Genomic DNA, 18872 nt, shown 5'->3' with positions numbered 1-18872 from the left:
TCAGTGTCAGTGATCCTGTCTGTGCACTCTCTGCACTTCTGTATTCAGTAAAGCCTGGTATTAACAGTGTGATAATAAAAAAAATCTTAGGAGCCGCTTAACATAGAAAATAAATGTAAATTGCGAAAGTGCTTACCCTAAGTACATTTACTTCAATTTATTAAGTTAAAATACCCGTTACTGACAGCTGCAAAAGGCCAAAGTCATACCTGGCAATATAGTAGGCAGAAGAGAAGCTCAGATCTGGACTGGGCTTCAAAATCGGTCCTGGCATTTCAAGCCCAAAAAGCCCCTGCCAGCCCAATACTGACTGCAGCATCTTGCAACAGCCCCTTCTGCCATTTGCCAGAACCCAAAGCCCTTATCTGCAGCTCTGTGTAGCTGCCCTGACAACCAGAACTTTGGGCACTCTGCCTATACACAGAGCAGACACCTGCCTGAAAAAAGTGATTCTTGTCCTCCGTTCCCCCCACCTTCCTTTTCCAGATCCCCTGTCACTTTGCTGGTCAGTGACGCATCTTCCCTCTCAGGTGTTTTGTCAGGATTGAGTAAATGGTAAAATCTTATAAGGCAGGAAAACAAATGTAAACAGTGTGACAGCCTAAACCCAAATCCTGAAGTTCCTAACTAGTGATGGCTCCACTATTGGAAAGAGAAATTAGTGCATGGTTTTTAATTATCCTTTATTTATTTAGCACAAACATTTATTAAAGAATGCTTTTATAGGGTTTGTTCATCATTTACACCAGTCTCTGCATAGTGGAGCTTATAGTTGACCCTATCACATCACATGTACATAAGAGCAGTTTTATCAGGAACCAATGCACCTGCTTGTTTTGGGAAAAGCCCATGCAGAAACAGGGAAATCATACAAACTCCTTGCAGATATTGCCCATTTGAAATCAAAGCCAGGACTCAAGCAGCAAGACATAGCTATATGTTTCTGTAAAGTCTGGAATATCACTTCCTTCAAGGAGAAGGAAAGGCTAATAAAGAGTTAATCTCAAGCTGCAGGCATACCTTCAGATCTCTCAATAGTGCCCTTAAGTCTCCCCATATTTCTCCCGTGGATGATCAGTAGCCTTATAGGAAAAAAAATGCTGAGCTGTGTAAAGAAAGTTCCCATAATGCCTCACTACTGCACTGAGACCAAAACCCGTGTACATGCTCAGTTTGTAAGACTATGAGGAAGCTTCCTGCTAATTGGCTCAGATTCACATTCCTAAGGGGGGGGGGGGAGCAGGAGAGGGGAGAGAGCTGCGTGTCTCTGGCACAGGAAAACAGAGACAACAAATCTTTTGACAGGGGACAGAGTGCAGCATTTCTGTGAGTGCTTATGGCTGTATTTACATAGACCTTTCTGATAAAGCTTACTTAGTTTTTACCTTTCCTTCTCCTTTAATTAGCTGCCATTAAAAGAACCAGTGGCTTAAACACTAGTTTAAAGGTGTTATTTCAGAGAATATCACAGGCCGATACATTTTAAAGATCACAATAAAAACAGTGCAGTTTTTCAAAAATATCTTGCTTTTTTTATTGGTCAGTTAAAATGTATCAATCTACAGTACAGATGCTTCTCTGGCACTACTGTTAGAAAAGAAATTTACATCTACATTAGTAAATAAAGACATTTTATCTTACAAGAGCCCTGACTAAAGTGCCTTCATTTAAAGGACATGTTTCAGAGGGTCACTATACCTCCCATTCTTCTATAGAATACCTTTTCCGACATTGTTTATAGTATCTCTGTCACCCAATAATTGATATTTAAACTGGGCTTTTAGCAATATCTAGGAGGGCAACTAGATATTCTCCCCAGCTTTCAGCTAAACTGATCTTTAGGCTGGGCCTTGCTGGGCCTTACTGAAGAAGGGTGGAAAAAAAACACAGGGAACTGCTACTCTACAAGTTATGGGAAACTCAAATGTGGCTGTTATGGAAATTGCCATAGCATAGAAATTCCCCCTGCAATGTAAAGTCCCATTATGGGTCAATTTATCTAGCAATGCCTCTTTTAACGGATTATACAATAAGTGGTCTGTGGAAATGATTGCTTAAGCTCCCCATACACGTGAAGCTTTGCTCGCTTGGCGAGGTCGCCTCGCGATATCGGTCACCTACGGGTGGGCTAATTCGATCGTTTGGCCCTGGGGCCAAACGCTCGAATTATAATGGCGGCAATGGGGCAGTTGGTTCAGGGGCCACATCAACGAGCCGATGCGGTCCCCGATCTGACATTCTTTTAACCTGCCTGATCGATATCTGGCCAATTTCAGGCCAGATATCTGTCAGGTATGGCCGTAGTTTCTGCCCCTACACGGACCGAAAACCTGCAGAATCGGTCCAAGGGACCGACATCGGCAGCCACAATCGGCCCATGTATGGGGACCTTTAGACAATCTTAAACTGCAAGCTGAGCCATTAACAAAAGGAGAGCATTTCATCTCTTAATATTTTCATTAGACAAATACACAGGCAACATAAAATTAAGCTACAGAAGCCCTTAAAAAATAGTGAAAAATCAGTGCAGAAAGGGAATGATATTCTTGTTAAACCACTCTTTTGAGAATTGTAGGTGATTTCCTTCCACCCCAAGGAACACCAGCCTTCCTGCTTTTTCCATTTCCTTAAGCCCCAAACGGTCCTACAGCAAAAAAAAAAAAAAAAGTTTAGTAAAGCTTCTAGGCACGGCACCACCACTGACCTTAAAGGAACAGTAACACCAAAAAATGAAAGTGTATAAAAGTAATTACAATATAATATACTGTTGCCCTGCATTGCTACAACTGATGTGTTTGCCTCAGAAAGACTATTATAGTTTATATAAGTAAGCTGCTGTGTAGCCATGGGGGCAGCCATTCAAAGGAGAAAAGGCACAGGTTACTTAGCAGATAACAGATAAACCCCCATTATATGGGGCTTATCTACTAGTTATCTGCTATGTAACCTGTGCCTTTTCTCCTTTTTTCCAGCTTGAATGGCTGACCCCATGGCTACACAGCAGCTTATTTATATAGTAGCTTTTCTGTAGCAAAAACACCAGATTTTTGCAGAGCAACAGCACATTATATTTTAATTACTTTAAAACACTTTAATTTTTTGATGTTACTGTTCCTTTAACTGTACAAAAAGCTGAGAAAGCGACAAAAAGACTTTAAAGGGATGTTAGGTATTCTCATTATGTAAACGTGTTTCACTATATTTAAACACAAGAGGAAGTTGCCGAGTGGAACAGTTCCTATGAGCATGCCAGTGAAGCAGTGTAAGTTTTATTCCTGCAGTTGCTTACCTCCATGTACAAATTGCTCTCCTGTAATGTGATGGTCTCTTTGCTTTGTCCTGGTCTGTAGAACCCAAACCACTAAAAACAAACACAATGCTGTAAATCCATCTGACTGAGGATTGCTAGGATACAGGAATACTGTTAAGGTTAAATGGATTTCTTACTTCTGTATCTGGAGGATCTACCATGGTGTCGTTAAGAAATTTCACCATCACAAACTTTTCCAACAGCTGAAGATTCTGTTTGTAACTCACATTCACATGCTAAGAAAAACAGGACATAGAGCTTGGGTTGTGGATGGATACTGCTCAGCAGAGGCATTCTACATTTAAAGACATGTTAACATGCATACATTTTCCTACCTTGTATATAAGTTGGGTATATCTCCCCCACACCACACTGTAAACAACAGCAGCTTTCACCCAGTGGCCATTTTCCCTCTGAAACATTATCATTGACATTTACACCTGCAACCAGCACATGCAATGAAAAATGCAGTGAAGAATGCACAGGGGTCGCCTAAGAACATTGAAAAAACATATTTCCGATGGTTTTAGGAATAATTTTATGGTTGGGGGTCACCACAACATGAGGAACTGTATTAAAAGGTTGCGGCATTAGGAAGGTTGAGAACCACTGTTCTAGGGAAACCAGCAGTGCCATTTAATTGGCTGCTAGACTGGAGGGCGTGTTTGGTAACCTGAGTTGAGAAGAACTGAGCATGCTCAGTAGCCAAAGTCAGTTCCTAAGGGATGGGGCCCAGTGGGTTAGAGGAGGAGAAGGAATCCCAAGTGATTAAGGGGATGCTGCAGCCTTACTATTAACTTTTGAACAACCTGAGTGGCAGGTATTTATAGATTTCAAAGAGGCTGTTCACTTTTGTGTGAGGAGTTTACATATCCTTAAAAATATGTAGCTTCTCTGTAGAGGGCAATCAGTCACATATTTAAGTACAAATCGGTGTGAAATTTAAAATGTTGGGGGGATTAAAATATATATGTTACTTGAATATGTATTGTGGGTGATTCACCTTAATGGTAGTATCAGCAGCACCCTTTTTATATATAAGAGATGGGGACAATCTCTTATATATAAAAAGGGTGCTGCTGATACTGTCACTTGCACAGTTTATTTAAATTCCGTCTGCTGTCACAAAGGCAGCTATGCTACGGTATGTCGTACATAAAAGTATCTAGTGCTAAAAAAGTCACTAAGTGCTAACATGTAACTATCCAAACCATTGGAATGGCCCCAGTTTTGCCCATATTCTCCATAGACTTTATTTTGTAAAATCCAGTGTTTCAACATGTCTATAACATTATCAGACTAAATCATAATAAAGGTTAGACAACACTGTAGTGTGGTACTTGTTTAAAGAAAAACTATCAATGCACTCCAAGCTGAATTCCAACTTCCAGCGAACATGATATTTCAATATCTACAACGAAAACATGCCTTCCAGTCACAATTCCCCATAACGCCAATAGCCATTACTGAAACCACACTGGAGCGATATCTCTGCCGACCCGACTTAGTGAAAGTGCTAACATATATGTACATTGTACTAATTCAAACAAATACCATCCAACAGCTTAAGGTTAAACAACAATGGTGTGAAGACATACCAGATTTAGAGGAAGAGATGTGGAAAGACGTTCTAAATCAGGTACCCCAAATCACCATCTCAAGTAGGGATAGATATGTACAGATTAAATTCCTTAAAGGAAAAGTAACGCTAAAAATTTTTAACTAAAAAATCTATTCTACCGTCCCCCAATAATTGCCCTATCCTGAAAACTATTTGTTATTTATAATGCTTTAGAAGAAAATACCTGTAAAAAACTTGGCTTCCGGTCATTTCAACAAAGGCGATATGGCGATGCCGGGAAAGTTTCAGGGGATATGGCCATGCAGGAGAAAGTATCGGGTGAAGTTTAACTATGCGGCGATCGACTGATCAAGTCTAGCCTGACTCCTTCCTATACAGAAGGAAGGCTAGACTCGATCAGTCAATCGCCGCATAGTTAAACTTCACCCGATACTTTCTCCTGCATGGCCATATCCCCTGAAACTTTCCCGGCATCGCCATATCGCCTTTGTTGAAATGACCGGAAGCCAAGTTTTTTACAGGTATTTTCTTCTAAAGCATTATAAATAACAAATAGTTTTCAGGATAGGGCAATTATTGGGGGAGGGTAGAATAGATTTTTTTAGTTAAAAATTTTTAGCGTTACTTTTCCTTTAATAGAGTGTATCTCACCCAGCAAAGAGTGGCTAGAATATACCCTGGGGCCTCCGACCAGTGCCCTAAATGTCTTAATGAGGTGGGGTCCTTCTACCATGTCTTTTGGGAATGCCCAGTAGTAAAGGGATTCTGGCGGAAGGTGCTTAGCTATGCTGAGTTGGCTTTATCACTTCCCAATATTCTGTCGCCCAGTTTGTGTCTGCTGGGCATACTGGTAACACTACAGCTGGGACCTCCAGCTAAGTTATGCTATCTGCAACTGCTATATTATGCCAAAAAGGCATTATTACTACACTGGAAAGCTACAGGACCACCCTCGCTGAACTTTTGGAAAAAGCTTATAAACGACTCCCTACCAAAGCAGAAACTGGTATACCAAGCTCGCGGATGCCCGAACAAATTCGAGGCCATATGGGGATCATGGCTTATGGCAAACACACCACCTTAACAGATTCTGAACAGTCAGTGAAGGGATATTGTGCTGTTAAAGGAATAGCACAAATGTAACCCTCCGACTTCCCCCCAGCTCACTCCCTTCCTTTTGCTTTCTTTCTCTTCCTCTCTTCTCTCCACTCCCCTTGACTCTCTCTCTTTGTCTGTCCTAAAGGGACTGTTCCTTTAATGTTGTTGTTAAAAATTAAAAATGTAAAATAAAATCTTAAAAAAAAAAAGAAAAGAAAAATGAAAAACTAAGCCCTAAAAGAATATACTGAGCTTACTTCACCAGCCTTAAAGTGATACTGACACGAAAAAACTACTTTTTAAAATATGAATCTACATAAAAAGTTACCTATAGGTCATGTTGATCATTTTTCACTGATAGAGCTGCTTTTGTAAGTAATTGTTCTTGAAGTTCCTAAACCTGACTGTATTGCCGACCTGACTGTCCCTTCTCAGCCTGTCAGTTATAGCCTCTAATGCTAACAGACTACTGCTGCACAAATATGGCAGCCCCCTCATAGAGAAAGATGGGGGATCAGATAGGAAATGTAAAAGCCTCAGGAAATACATTTATGGCAAAATTATAAAGCTCATGCAAAGACAATGTTATGAAAAATATAAAAAAAGGTTTAATTTCTGGTGTCAGTATCACTTTAAGGTTTCAGCATCTCTTTAGCAGCAATGATTCAGGTCTTCAGATTTGTCACAGCAGCTCCCCATCTTGGATTTTGTTAGGAATGTAAGTGACACTCACATGCTCAGTGTTCTCTGGGCAGCTGTTGAGAAGCAAATCTTATTGGTTGCTTCAGAAAATAAGGCTGGCCTGTCATATAAGATGATTCTGCATTGGTTTCAGAGTAGCCATGCAGTAATTATCTGTATTTATTACTATTCTATATATCCAGTGTATTGTGAGTGGGTCCCTATGGTCAGGTAAGTGACAGCAGCACAGAGCATGTGCAGTGAATCAGCAGAAAAGATGGGGAGCTACTGGGGGCATCTTTGGGGGCACAGATCTCTGCTAAAGGAATGAAGGTGCCTTGGGCTGGTACATAAGCTCAAAAGGTAATGGACAATATTTCTACCCTTCTTTAGTTAAGCATTAGTTCTCCTTCAAAAACTTTTAGTAGCAGCACCTCACAATGTCAATCTGGGGTGGACAATTCTTTTCCACAGAAAATCCATTAAAATAATGAATATAAATAACTGGGATGTAAGTTCAAAAGAGACTTTTGTGTTTGTGTTCCCATTTCTTAACAATATTATGAATCAGCCTTAGTACATACATGATTAAGTACATACAGAAAAGCAATGATGAACCTATTGTATGTTAACCACATTTCCTTGGCATCATATATAGCAGTACATCTAGTCCTGTATGCTGGGCAGTATGGACTTCAAGGAAAAGGAAATTACCACAAATAAAATGTCATTTTACTTTTACAGTTTATTGTTTCATTATAATAACTACAGTGTGGTTGATAGGAAAGTCCTGTTTTCAGCAATTTCATTATGCTTTCTTTGCTTTTTACTCACCCTCTCCTGATTGATGTCTGCTAGGAAAATACTGCCGTTTCTGTATTGCTCTTCATTTATTGGGTCATGCCAGTATTCAGCTTGAACCAGACTGTAGTGAGAAGGTAATGTCTAAGTATTTCTGCATATCCTGCATTAGAAATATTTTATCCCTACTTATACTCACTAATCTTGTACTTCTCTAGTGTAGGCACCATAATTCAGGAGTTTTCTTATCAAGTCACACATATGGGAAATTTCTCCTGGACATCGTGGAAATCCATAGACTCCTACATAAGATAGAGAGTCAGCCACAGAAATGTAGACATTACATTAAGGGATGGGGATATAGACAATATATTAAAGCAGATGGAACACAGTATGCCACTGTGGGAACTGTTCTTTTAACTGCAAACAGGGTAGCTTTAGTCTGTGCTTACTGGCGTAGACATGAGGTCAATGTACCCCACCCTACACCAACAGCCATGGTAGCACCAAAACTGTAGTCACAAATACCAACTTTTTATTAAAAAGATCCCATAGGAACATTGCATCTAAGTGAAAGTTAACAGAAATGACAATTGTTGTAGAGCTCTTTTTACCTGTCATGAAATGTGGGGGGGGGTGGCCATATGCCGGGTCTTCCATTAAATGCTGGGGAAGGCTGGCTGACTTTCAGCACTCTGTAGTCAGACTAAGCTTTTGAGCAGTTATATAGCCATAAATTGGGAATTTGGGAAAAATCACTATGTTATTAGGCACCGGGGATAACACACCAGTGAATTACAATATACAAAAATGGTCTGTATTCCTTTAAAAGTGTCCCCAAAAACCTACAGCTGCATCTTTGGCATATAAAAAGTTAACATAAATATAAACATGTTAACAGTGCAAAGCAATGCATTTGAGTTAATGTAACATTTGACTTAGTTCAACAGGCAAAAAGAACTTATGATCAGACAAAATCTAATCAGTGGTGTAACTATAGAGAAAGCAGACCCCACGGTCACGGGGGTCTGCTTTCTCTAAGCCGCTCTCGTGTTTGCAGGGGGGCCTGGCGCATGCTCGATACGCCACTAAATCTAATTAATGTTTCCTGAAAGAAGAACTGTTCAAGAAATCATGTAATTTGAGAACAAAGTCACATGCAGTGCAATGAAGTTTAACCCAAAGTAAATGATTCTCATTTATGCAACTAAGAATTACAACTAATCAGAAATATTCTTCCCGCAACATTAGTTTTCCATTCCCACAATGTCCTGTATTTGAGGTGTATTGGAAAGTTTACTGTAAAAATGAAAAACAAGTGTATGCTATACCTTGATGTTGTCCTCCAATAGAAATCAGGTTTTTCATGGGTGGAGAAGGACATCTCTGAGCCACTGCTCTCCTAAAAGGACATTAAAAGTCACCTCAGTGAGCAACCTGCTCATACTGCTTGAACATAAACCCAATGTGTTACCTGCTCACCCTGCTTTAACATAAACCCAACACACGTAGAAGTACAACAGACTCCAACTTACAAGAACTGCCCTCCCTGGGAAAATCCCATACTGTTGTATCCATTTTTCAGGTTAGGATTTTGAGCTAGCTCTTTACAAACACCATCCACTTGTTCGTTCACATTAAGGAAGAAGCTGTTTTTCATGTCCTAGTGAAAGGTTTAGAAAACAAAGAATGACAAATATTGTAGGTTAGATAGCCAAATAATGTATATAGTGTAGACTAGGTCTACAACAGATTCTGGGCATAGATACAAATGTACACAAACAACATAGTTCCATATATTTATGCTATTTTATTGCATGTTTAAAGTGGTTGTTCACCATTGAATTGACTTTTAACATGATGCAGAGCGTGGTAATTCTGAGACAATTAGCAATTGATCTTCATTTTTTTTATTATGTATGGAGTCTGAATTATTTAGCATTCTGTTCAGCTGCTCTCTAGTTTGGGATTTCAACAACTATCTGGTTGCTAGGGTCCTAATTACCCTAGCAAACAAGCAGTGGTGTAAATGAGACAGGGATATACATAGAAATATACATAGAAAAGTAATAATAACAATAAGTATAAAGGTAAATATTAAAAAAAACTATACAAAATAAAGACCAACTGAAAAGTTGCTAAGAACAGGTTATTCTATAACATACTACAAATTTACTTAAGAGTAAACTACCCCTTAAGAAGGATAAGTTTTTATGTTTGTTTTTTAACTATTATGACACCCTACAAAAGTCAGGTCCCAATGCAATACTTCCTACTGTACATTCAAGGCTTGCAGACGGTATTTGTTCTATCAAACTTTATTCCTACCTCTGGGATGCTGTTCCCAATCTCCAGTGAAAGAACATATATGCCTGGAATCTGCTCCTCCACCATTTTCTTCACTGCCCCCATACTGAAGGGATTGCAACAGGAATCACCTGAGGAACACAAAGGATCAGAACTGAACTGAGCTGCTCTGAAATGTTAATCGCTCCTACTAAGGAAGCTGAGCTAAACTTGAGTTGCTACGAAAAAGTTGACATTTAGTATTAAAAACACTGATGTCAGTCCCTCACCCATTCCGTGCCATATAACTAAAGGTACCGGGTCCGCTTCTGTCTTCCCATTGCACAAAGTCAGTAGCAGAGCTGTCAGTGTAAGAGCCCTACACGCTGCCATTCTCAGTAAACATATAACCGGTCACGTGATAGCGAGCGCTCTTCAAGCCTTTGACTGGAAAGAGGAAGTAGCAGTGCATGGCGCTCCGCTGCTACACGCCCACCATCTCTGGCCTCACTAAAAATTCATAGACTGGGGCGGAAAACTGACAGTGATGAAGTTCTGTTAGACTCTGTTAGAGGCTATCAGGCTAGCAGCAATAACTTGATATTCTTTCGAATCCTTAACCGCGGGTTAATCGAGTTTCACGCATGCGCAGTAACCTTCTATGGAGGGTTTAAAGGGTGTTAAAGGAGCAGTTCGGTATAAAAATGTAACTGGGTAAAATTGAAAAAAAAATAGCCTACGCAAACTAAAAAATGCATACCTCACAACATTTTGAAATTGGAAAGAGGGACAAAAATAAATGCTGCATGCAGGGCAGTGATTTTTTTTGACCTTGCCAGTTTTTGCAACCACGCCCCCTAAATAACACTCCCATTTGAATAAATTTGGCAGGCTATTTAAAGTTTAAACACATTTCTGGGGCTTTTGGGGTCTGGTTTTAGGCTGATGTCAGACATGGCGTATTCTTGGCAAGCCAAAAAACGCTTGCTGAAAATACGCCCTCCGCCTCCTACGTGTGCCTGCACTGGAATGAATGAGATACGCTCCAGCAGGCACATGTAGCCAAAACATGCATAAAAACGCGAGGCTTTGCATTCTCTTGCGTTTTTATGTGTATTTCAGCTACATGTGCCTGCACCCCAGCGTATCTCATTCATTCGGGTGCAGACACAGGTAGGACACAGATACAGTAGCTGGACTATTAGAAATTGCCCTTTAAGCTGCAACTCTCAGTTCCCCCAGAGACATGTTTAACTTATTAGTTATACAGCGCTGTGGAATATGTTGGCGCTTTATAAATAAATGTTAATAATAATAGTTACAATTGTATCTCAGTGCAGGTGGGGCTGTTTACCTTTCTGCCAAAAGCTACTTATTTAATTAAATGCGAGAAAACAATGTTTCGAAGTGCAGCTTAAGCTTGTTAACTTTCTGGGCTCTCTGTCAGAACTACTTTTTTATTAAATTTGTCTCTTTAGAGTTCAGTCCAGCAGATCAAAGGAAAATGAGGGACTTTTCATTAAGAATCCTGGACTGCCTGTCAAAAGAGGGACTGTCCCACGAAAATCAGGACAGTTGGGAGCTATGAAAATGTAATGAATATAGTTACTTAGGCAAAAATTTAATCTATAAAGGCTGGAGTGAGTGGATGTCTAACCCAGTGTTTTTCAACCTTTTTTGGGCAAAGGCACACTTGTTTCATGAAAAAAATCACGAGGCACACCACCATTAGAAAATTTTAAAAAATTTAACTCTGTCCCCAGCAGCAGTGCCCCCCTAGTACACTGGTGCCCAGCAGCAGTGCCCCCCTAGTACATTGGTGCCCAGCAGCAGTGCCCCCCTAGTACATTGGTGCCCAGCAGCAGTGCCCCCCTAGTACATTGGTGCCCAGCAGCAGTGCCCTCCTAGTACATTGGTGCCAAGAGCAGTGCCCCCTAGTACACTGGTGCCCAACAGCAGTGCCCCCCTAGTACATTGGTGCCAAGAGCAGTGCCCCCTAGTACATTGGTGCCCAGCAGCAGTGCCCCCCTAGTACATTGGTGCCAAGAGCAGTGCCCCCCTAGTACATTGGTGCCCAGCAGCAGTGCCTCCCAGTACATTGGTGCCAAGAGCCAGCCCCCCTAGTACATTGGTGCCCAGCAGCAGTGCCTACACGCGACCGCACACAGGCCCTGTTATAACGTTGCGCCCCGTGCGTACTGACGTCACCCGTACACACGGGGCGCAACCAATGACAGGGCCCGGATTTTTTTTTTTAAAGTAAAAATTGCGGCCCTGCCTACGGCACACCAGGCAACATCTCGCAGCACACTACCGCGGAACAGTGGTTGAAAAACGCTGGTCTAACCTAATGGGCAGAGCTCTGCTTCCTCCTTTACAGCTCTCTAAGCTGTTAGCAGTCAGTATGCTGTGCCTGTCATTAAACACTGAGGGGATCAACACTGTTGTGAAATATTTGGGGCCATCTGTGCATGGCATGAAATGCATGCAACCACACAAGCACTTGGGGGGGGCACTCATGTCTGTTGTGAAATGTTGGGTCCACATAGTGCCTGTCATGGCAGGCTGGACTCCCGCTCTTAAAAAGAGAGGGCCAAACTGTTCCTATCATAAAAAGCTAGGGGCCACATTGTGCCTGTGATCCACACTGACTGTCATGAGGGGGCTGGACTCCCACTTTTGAAGACAGGTGGGCCACTCTGCTCCAGTATAGATTTATTGAATGGCATAATTACATAACAAATGTGCCGCTTTATATAACTCTATGTAAGTGACTCATTTAAAGAACCAACCCTTGTCAACTTTATTTCAGTAACTTTTTAAAGCACAAGTAAAGGCAAATTCACTGGGGTACAAGCGCAGTAGAATAAAAACTGGACTCTACTACGCATGCCCCCTATCACCACAATGGATCACTGGGGCATCACATAAGATGGAGGAGAAGCACCGAAGAAGCACCCTGGTCCGGTGCACTTTTCAGCAGACAGAAGCACTGACCCGGGTCCAAAGGTTAGCGATGGTTCACTGGAGGGTGTGTAACACATTGGCATCCCCCAATGAATTTACTTTACTTTTTAAATGCACATGGAGCATTTAGGCATTTATATATTTAAACAAGAAAAATTCATGATTGCCCAGTGGGTACTACATTTGGTAATAAAAATATAATGAAGAATACTGACCTCTGCTGGGGGGGGGGGGGGGGGGGGGTGAGAAGAAATTGCAAGTACACTGTGCTTCCCCTGGCTTTGTAACTGTTTTAGAAGTGACCATAATTTTGAAAGAGGATGTGGTAGCCCTACACTCATTACTTCCCCTTGCCAATTAGCACATGCATTGGACAGTCTGTGCATACCTTGATCAGAGAAGCGGGGGGCGCGGGGGGCACAGCTCTACCTCTGGATTTAGCAGCGGGTATTAAAAATGTTTTTTTTTTTTTAATATAATCAATCAAGGGTCACCCACCTAAAGCTGCTTCCCTAGGTTCAGGTGCATCTAAAGAAAATACAGCCCTGGGAACAATAGATTTCTAACCAAAATGGTTGTCTGTGGATGTCCAAAATGAACAGCAGGCAGGTGGATGGTAGCCAGCTCAGGAGCAAAAATTGGTTGAGAAGGCAAAATAAGATGATTAAGGGCTGTGGCAGACAGGGAAACTAGTCATCCACGACAAATCTCCCTTGTTGTTTCCTCTGAAGGCAACTTCCGCGATTTCAGGGAAATCACGGCGCCGCGTATGCCATCCCACCGGCGATTTACATACTTGCCGGTGGGATGGTATTTCGGGGGGGTTAATCGCCTGCAACAAAGGAGATTTGTCATGGGCAACTAGTCTCCCCGTCTGACACAGCCCTTAAAGGTGGCAAATGATTAGGAAGGAGAGTCTTTCACATTGAGAATTCCCGCCAACAAAAAAAAACTCACCAGTGGTCTCAGCAGATAAGGGTCTCCCATCCATGGCCAAAAACATGTAAAGTTGTCAACTATGGCTGGAATGGGATAACGTGCAACAAATTTAAAATCCATAAAGTTGCTTGTGTTTTCCAAAGAAAAGCTTGGATTACTTGGATTTTCGAGTTGCACTGGTGCTAGTATCTGCTAGGGATTGTGGCTTTTTGGGAAGAAAGTACTACCCCACCCAGATGTGTTTGCTCTGTGTCTCAATTTGTCAGCTTTGGTGTCGCAGAGCCGCATTTAAAAGGTAGATAATTAAATTATCAGTGTACTGATAATTCCTCTACGTAATGGTGCTAAAGTGCTTATCTGGGCACTGGTAATTTAATTATCTACCTTGCAAGACCCAGGTAGCTTCAGTTTTCCTGTTTGTCCTGAGTAGCTCAATAAATTATTAACATTATTATTAACATTTATTTATAAAGCACCAACATATTCTGCAGCGTTGTACAATAAGTGGGTTACATACATTGGACATACAGAGTAACATATAAAGCAATCAATAACCGATACAAGAGGTGAAGAGAGCCCTGCCCAAAAGAGCTTACAATTTTTTTTGTTTTATAGTCAAGCTGAGAGAAGATCTGCTGCTATACAATCCTGTGTCTAGTTGCACTGACAGGCATAGCGTTGGCCTGAGTGTAGTTACACAGAACAGGAATGGCCCGAAAATGCATTCTTTCAGGTTTTTCAGGACAATCTCCACTCCATGTAGCTGCACTCTGGCTAAAGGTGGCCATACATGTTAAGATGCGCTCGCTTGGCGAAGTTGCCAAGCGAGTGGATCTTCTCCCGATATCACCACCTAAGGGTGGACGATACCGGAAAAATGTAGGCTAATTCTATCAATTATAATGATCGAATTATAATGGGAGCAATGGGCGCAGTCGGTTCGGGGACCACATCAACGAGTCGATTCGGTCCCCGATCCTACTAAATCTTTTAACCTCCCGAATTTCAGGCCAGATATCGGTCTGCATGCCCCTTGTTCCTGTCCCTATACGGGCCAATAAGCTGCCGAATCGGTCTAAGGGATCGATATCGGCAACTACAATTGTCCCGTGTATGGCCACCTGTCAGTACAGCTACACACAGGAGCATAAAAGATTGGATTTGCTTCTCTCCACCTGCCTGCCAACACAGATGGTGGAAAGCAGGCCCTAAGCTTAGTGAGCTCTTTTAACCAAAAACTAAGGAATCTCCTGTTTGAAAAAAAAGTGGCCATACGCGGTAAGAGAAAAATCAAGCCTGCCCAATCAAAATCTGATGGGGGGGGGCTGTTGGAGGCTCTATACACAGGCAGATAAAGTGGATGCTGAAGCTCTGTGCAGACGGGGCAAACAGCAAAAAGGGGGCAGTGGGATGTTGGTAAGTGAACAGGGCACTAGGCCAAGTACTGTTTACCTTAAGTGCCAATCCCACTTGACCTGGCTTTGACCTAAGCTAATGGCACACAGAGCGCTTTTGACTGGTGCTGCCATCAGGTGGAAAAGTGCAGTCAAAATTAATAGCATAGCAATGATCAGAAACGCTGTTCTGATGGTACCTGAACATACTTTTTGGAGGGTTAAAAACATTTGTTAACTTTCTTCCTTTAAATAAATTTTGGCATATAACAGTTTTGTTCTTTAAAACCACTTTTCAACTTCCCTGGCTGTATGAAGTGCTTGAAATATGGATGTGTTCTACTCCCCTAAGCTTAAAAAAAAAGGTAGGCTAGAAATGTTGCTGTTTAAATAGGTGACCCATAAAGGCTTTCTGCTTATTGGTTGCTATAGGTGATCAGAATTGAAGCAAATTTTTACCTTTTATTAATTTTTTTTAGTATTCATCCTTATTTTGAGGGGTTGTACTTCCTGGTTCTCATGTGGCTGTCTCTACAGCATCCTAACTTGCTTTATAGTCATACTGTCAGGCTCAAATTCCAAGGCCTAACTAAATTAGGATGCTTATTAAATCTTGTTACTACTTGTGTTACCGTGAATTTTAGAAAAGCAAATTTTAGTTCCTTAAGGGCAGCGCTTCAGAGTGTAGATTGGGGCATTATGTTTTCTGCTAAAAACACAGAAATGGTTGTCAGTAGACACCGAATCCAGGATTTGGCCAGGATTCTGCCTTTTTCGGCAGGATTCGGATTTGGCCGAATCCATGGTCCTGGCTGAACTGGTTCCTAAAACTCACATTTTTTTTTTACCCCTTCCTAATCCTAATTAGCATATTCATTGTATCCCTAGTTGTCATTTAAAATATTAAATCGTTACTGTTCTCAACTTATTCCATTAAGAAGTAAATGTAAAAGTGTTAAGAACCAACCTATGTGGCTTAATTCATCAGTAAAGAAGTTAATAGTGACAAAAAAGGAAAGAATTTAAGAATTATAAGTCAGAGGGGACAGAATCTGCATTTAATGTATACACTATAACAAGTGTTGTAAAACAGCAATCCAGAAGGCAAAGATAGAAAATGAGGAGTGCATTGTGGCAGAGGCTAAAACTAACCCCAAAATGTTTTTTAAGTATATTAACAGTAAAAAGATGCAGGCTAAGAGTGTGGCCCCATTGACTTATAGTAACAATACAGTATGGTTACAATGGATACAGAAAAGGCAAATGTGCAAACCAGATCTTTTCTTCAGTGTATATAGTAGAGGAGCCAGAATGCCAAGACCCACCCAATAGCTGCAATGTTGGCTCAGCTCAAACTAGTCAGTGGTTGATGCAGCATAAAGGTTTACTCAAGATTAATGTGAACAAGGCACCAGGGTTAGATGGAACACACCCTCAGGTGTATACACACTCTGCAGCTCAGTCAATTCTATCCGGGATGGGGCATCCTTGCAGCAGGATCTTGACAAACTGGAAATCTGGGCTTCTAAGTGGCAGATGAGATTTAATGTGAATAAATGTAAGGTCATGCACCTGGGATGTAAAAATATGCAATCCACTTATACCCTTAATGGGACTGTACTAGGCAAATCCATAATGGAGAAGGACCTTGGAGTCCTTGTAGATAAACTTGGCTGTAGCAAGCATTGCCAGGCAGCAGCTGCAAGGGCAAACAGGGTTTTGAGCTTTATTAAAAGGGGCATAGATTCACAGGAGAGGGGGTTATTCTTCCCCTTTACACAGCACTGGTAAGGCCCCATCTAGAATATGCTGTTAAGTTTTGGTCTCCAGTGCTCAGACAGGACATTATGGACATTATGGAATTAGAGAGGGTCCAGAGAAGGGCAACTAAGCTGGTAAAGGGTATGGAAAGTCTCAGTTATGAAGAAAGACTGGCCAAGTTGGGGCTGTTTACACTGGAGAAGAGGCGCTTAAGAGGTGACATGATAACTACGTATAAATATATAAGGTGATCATATAATAATCTCTCTAATGCTTTATTTACCAGTAGGTCCTTCCAACGGACACGAGGGCACCCACTCCATTTAGAAGAAAGGAGGTTCTGTTTAAATATCCGGAAAGGATTTTTTACTGTGAGAGCTGTGAAGTTGTGGAATTCTCTCCCTCAGTCAGTGGTACTGGCTGATACATTATATAGCTTCAAGAAGGGGTTGGATGGCTTTTTAGCAAGTGAGGGAATACAGGGTGGCCACACACGTGGCGATTTCCGATCTTTTGTGCGACCATCGGCCAAACTATTGAATTCGCCTACATGCCTCCCCGACATCGCCAAGCGATCTGCCAGTGTATGGCCAGCTTTAGTTGGTTTTACTGCACAAAATCCTTTGTTTGGAAAGAAAAATAATTAAAATATCAGGTCCTAGAGATAAAGTCATAACATGATTTTTATATACTATCTGTATTCCTTTATTTCAGGGATTCCAGCTGTAGTCTTAAGATTGTAGCAATAGTCTCACAAGATAGATGTCCAATCAGGGCGATTCCGCACCCCTGGCCACCCTGAGGCAGAGTTCCCAATGCCGGCCCCTCACCTACCATTCAGACCTTTGGTGAGGTTGAGGGGGCATATCAAGAGTCAAAATTCTAATTTAAAGATATGAATTTAGACTCTTAAGGTCCCCATGTACGATTCTAGCTGCCGATTCTAGCTGCCGATATCGGTCCCTTAGACCGATTCGGCAGCTAATCGGCCCTTGTATGGGGACTACCGATGGGCCTGCCCGACCGATATCTGGCCTGAAATCGGCCAGATCTCGATCGGGCAGGTTAGAAAATCTAGTCGGATCGGGTACCGCATTGGCTTGCTGATGCGGTCCCCGAACCGACTGTCCCATTGCCGCCAATATAATTCAATCGTTTTGCCCCAGGGCCAAACGATCGAATTAGCCTACACGCTCCCCGATATCGCCCACCCGAAGGTGGGGATATTGGGTGAAGATCCGCTCGCTTGCCGATCTCGCCAAGCGAGCGAATCTTAACGTGTATGGCCAGAGTATTTTTTTTGCTATCCCTGGTAACCTGCAGAGAACTGAAGCCTGAGGGTCTTACCTTGCTTCATGGCAGCAGCGCCCCTGCAAATCAGTTACCCTTTTCTGAAAAGGTTTTACATCAATGGTTCCATTAAATAGTTGTGACTGATTTTAGCTATAAAAGCAGAAAAGAAAGTAGAGGATAAAAGAAAGCTGTCCTAAGAAAAAAATCTTCAATTGTACATACTGCCTCTTTTAGGGCGTTTGTTCTGCGTATCCCTTTGATTAATCCTTCCTGCTTTCAAGCACAGGAAACCACAGGGCACTTCAAAAATGCATTTGAAAAATGTATTATTTACATAAAGAACCCAATGCATTTCAATCGCGTTTTGATCCCCACCAAATTAGTCCTCCAATTCAAGTAGGTGTGTGACATGTGTGTCTATGTCATCCCATATACACATGTTATAAGGTATCTACTGCGCTGTATATATTCCATAAATTCTAGTTTTAACATGAGTATATAAATTATACTAATTAGTATATAAATTATACTATATCACAGCTCTATAGCACCTTACCAAAATATCACAATTATACAGTGCGTTAGCATAGTAATGCATGTAGGCTCACTGAGAGTCATGGCGAGTGACGGTTACCATGGTAACCCATACCATATTATAAGCATTCAAAATTAGCCATCTCAGTATTTATATATAACCCTTCCATTGCACTGAATAAAGGACAGGAGAATCTGACATATGGATAAATGGATGACTTTCTTC

At 41.5% G+C, this 18872-nt stretch overlaps 1 protein-coding gene across 2 annotated transcripts; it reads right to left on the bottom strand.

Annotated features, from left to right (window-relative positions):
• Window positions 1-666: 666 nt before the first annotated feature.
• Window positions 667-10440, bottom strand: ppt1 (palmitoyl-protein thioesterase 1). 2 transcript variants are annotated; one of them, NM_001006874.1, is given in 9 exon segments: window positions 667-2644; window positions 3290-3361; window positions 3448-3546; window positions 7506-7596; window positions 7672-7774; window positions 8804-8874; window positions 9008-9135; window positions 9801-9910; window positions 10049-10190. In NM_001006874.1, coding segments are annotated over 9 exon segments (900 nt in total). In that variant the 5' UTR covers window positions 10152-10190; the 3' UTR covers window positions 667-2521.
• Between the last annotated feature and the right edge of the window lie 8432 nt (window positions 10441-18872).

The sequence above is a fragment of the Xenopus tropicalis genome, chromosome 2 (genome assembly GCF_000004195.4).
Source record: "Xenopus tropicalis strain Nigerian chromosome 2, UCB_Xtro_10.0, whole genome shotgun sequence".
Lineage (NCBI taxonomy): Eukaryota > Metazoa > Chordata > Amphibia > Anura > Pipidae > Xenopus > Xenopus tropicalis.
Note: the sequence above shows the minus strand (reverse complement) of the source record. Positions and strands in the feature narration are given on the sequence as shown.

Coding starts and splice junctions, on each gene's coding strand:
- ppt1 (XM_031895869.1), bottom strand. CDS start 10,151: ATGGCAGCGTGTAGGGCTCTTACACTGACAGCTCTGCTACTGACTTTG. Junction 8,875..9,007: donor TCCCAGGGAGGGCAGTTCTT/GTAAGTTGGAGT, acceptor ATGTCCTTTTAG/GAGAGCAGTGGCTCAGAGAT. Junction 7,597..7,671: donor ACTAGAGAAGTACAAGATTA/GTGAGTATAAGT, acceptor TTCTCACTACAG/TCTGGTTCAAGCTGAATACT.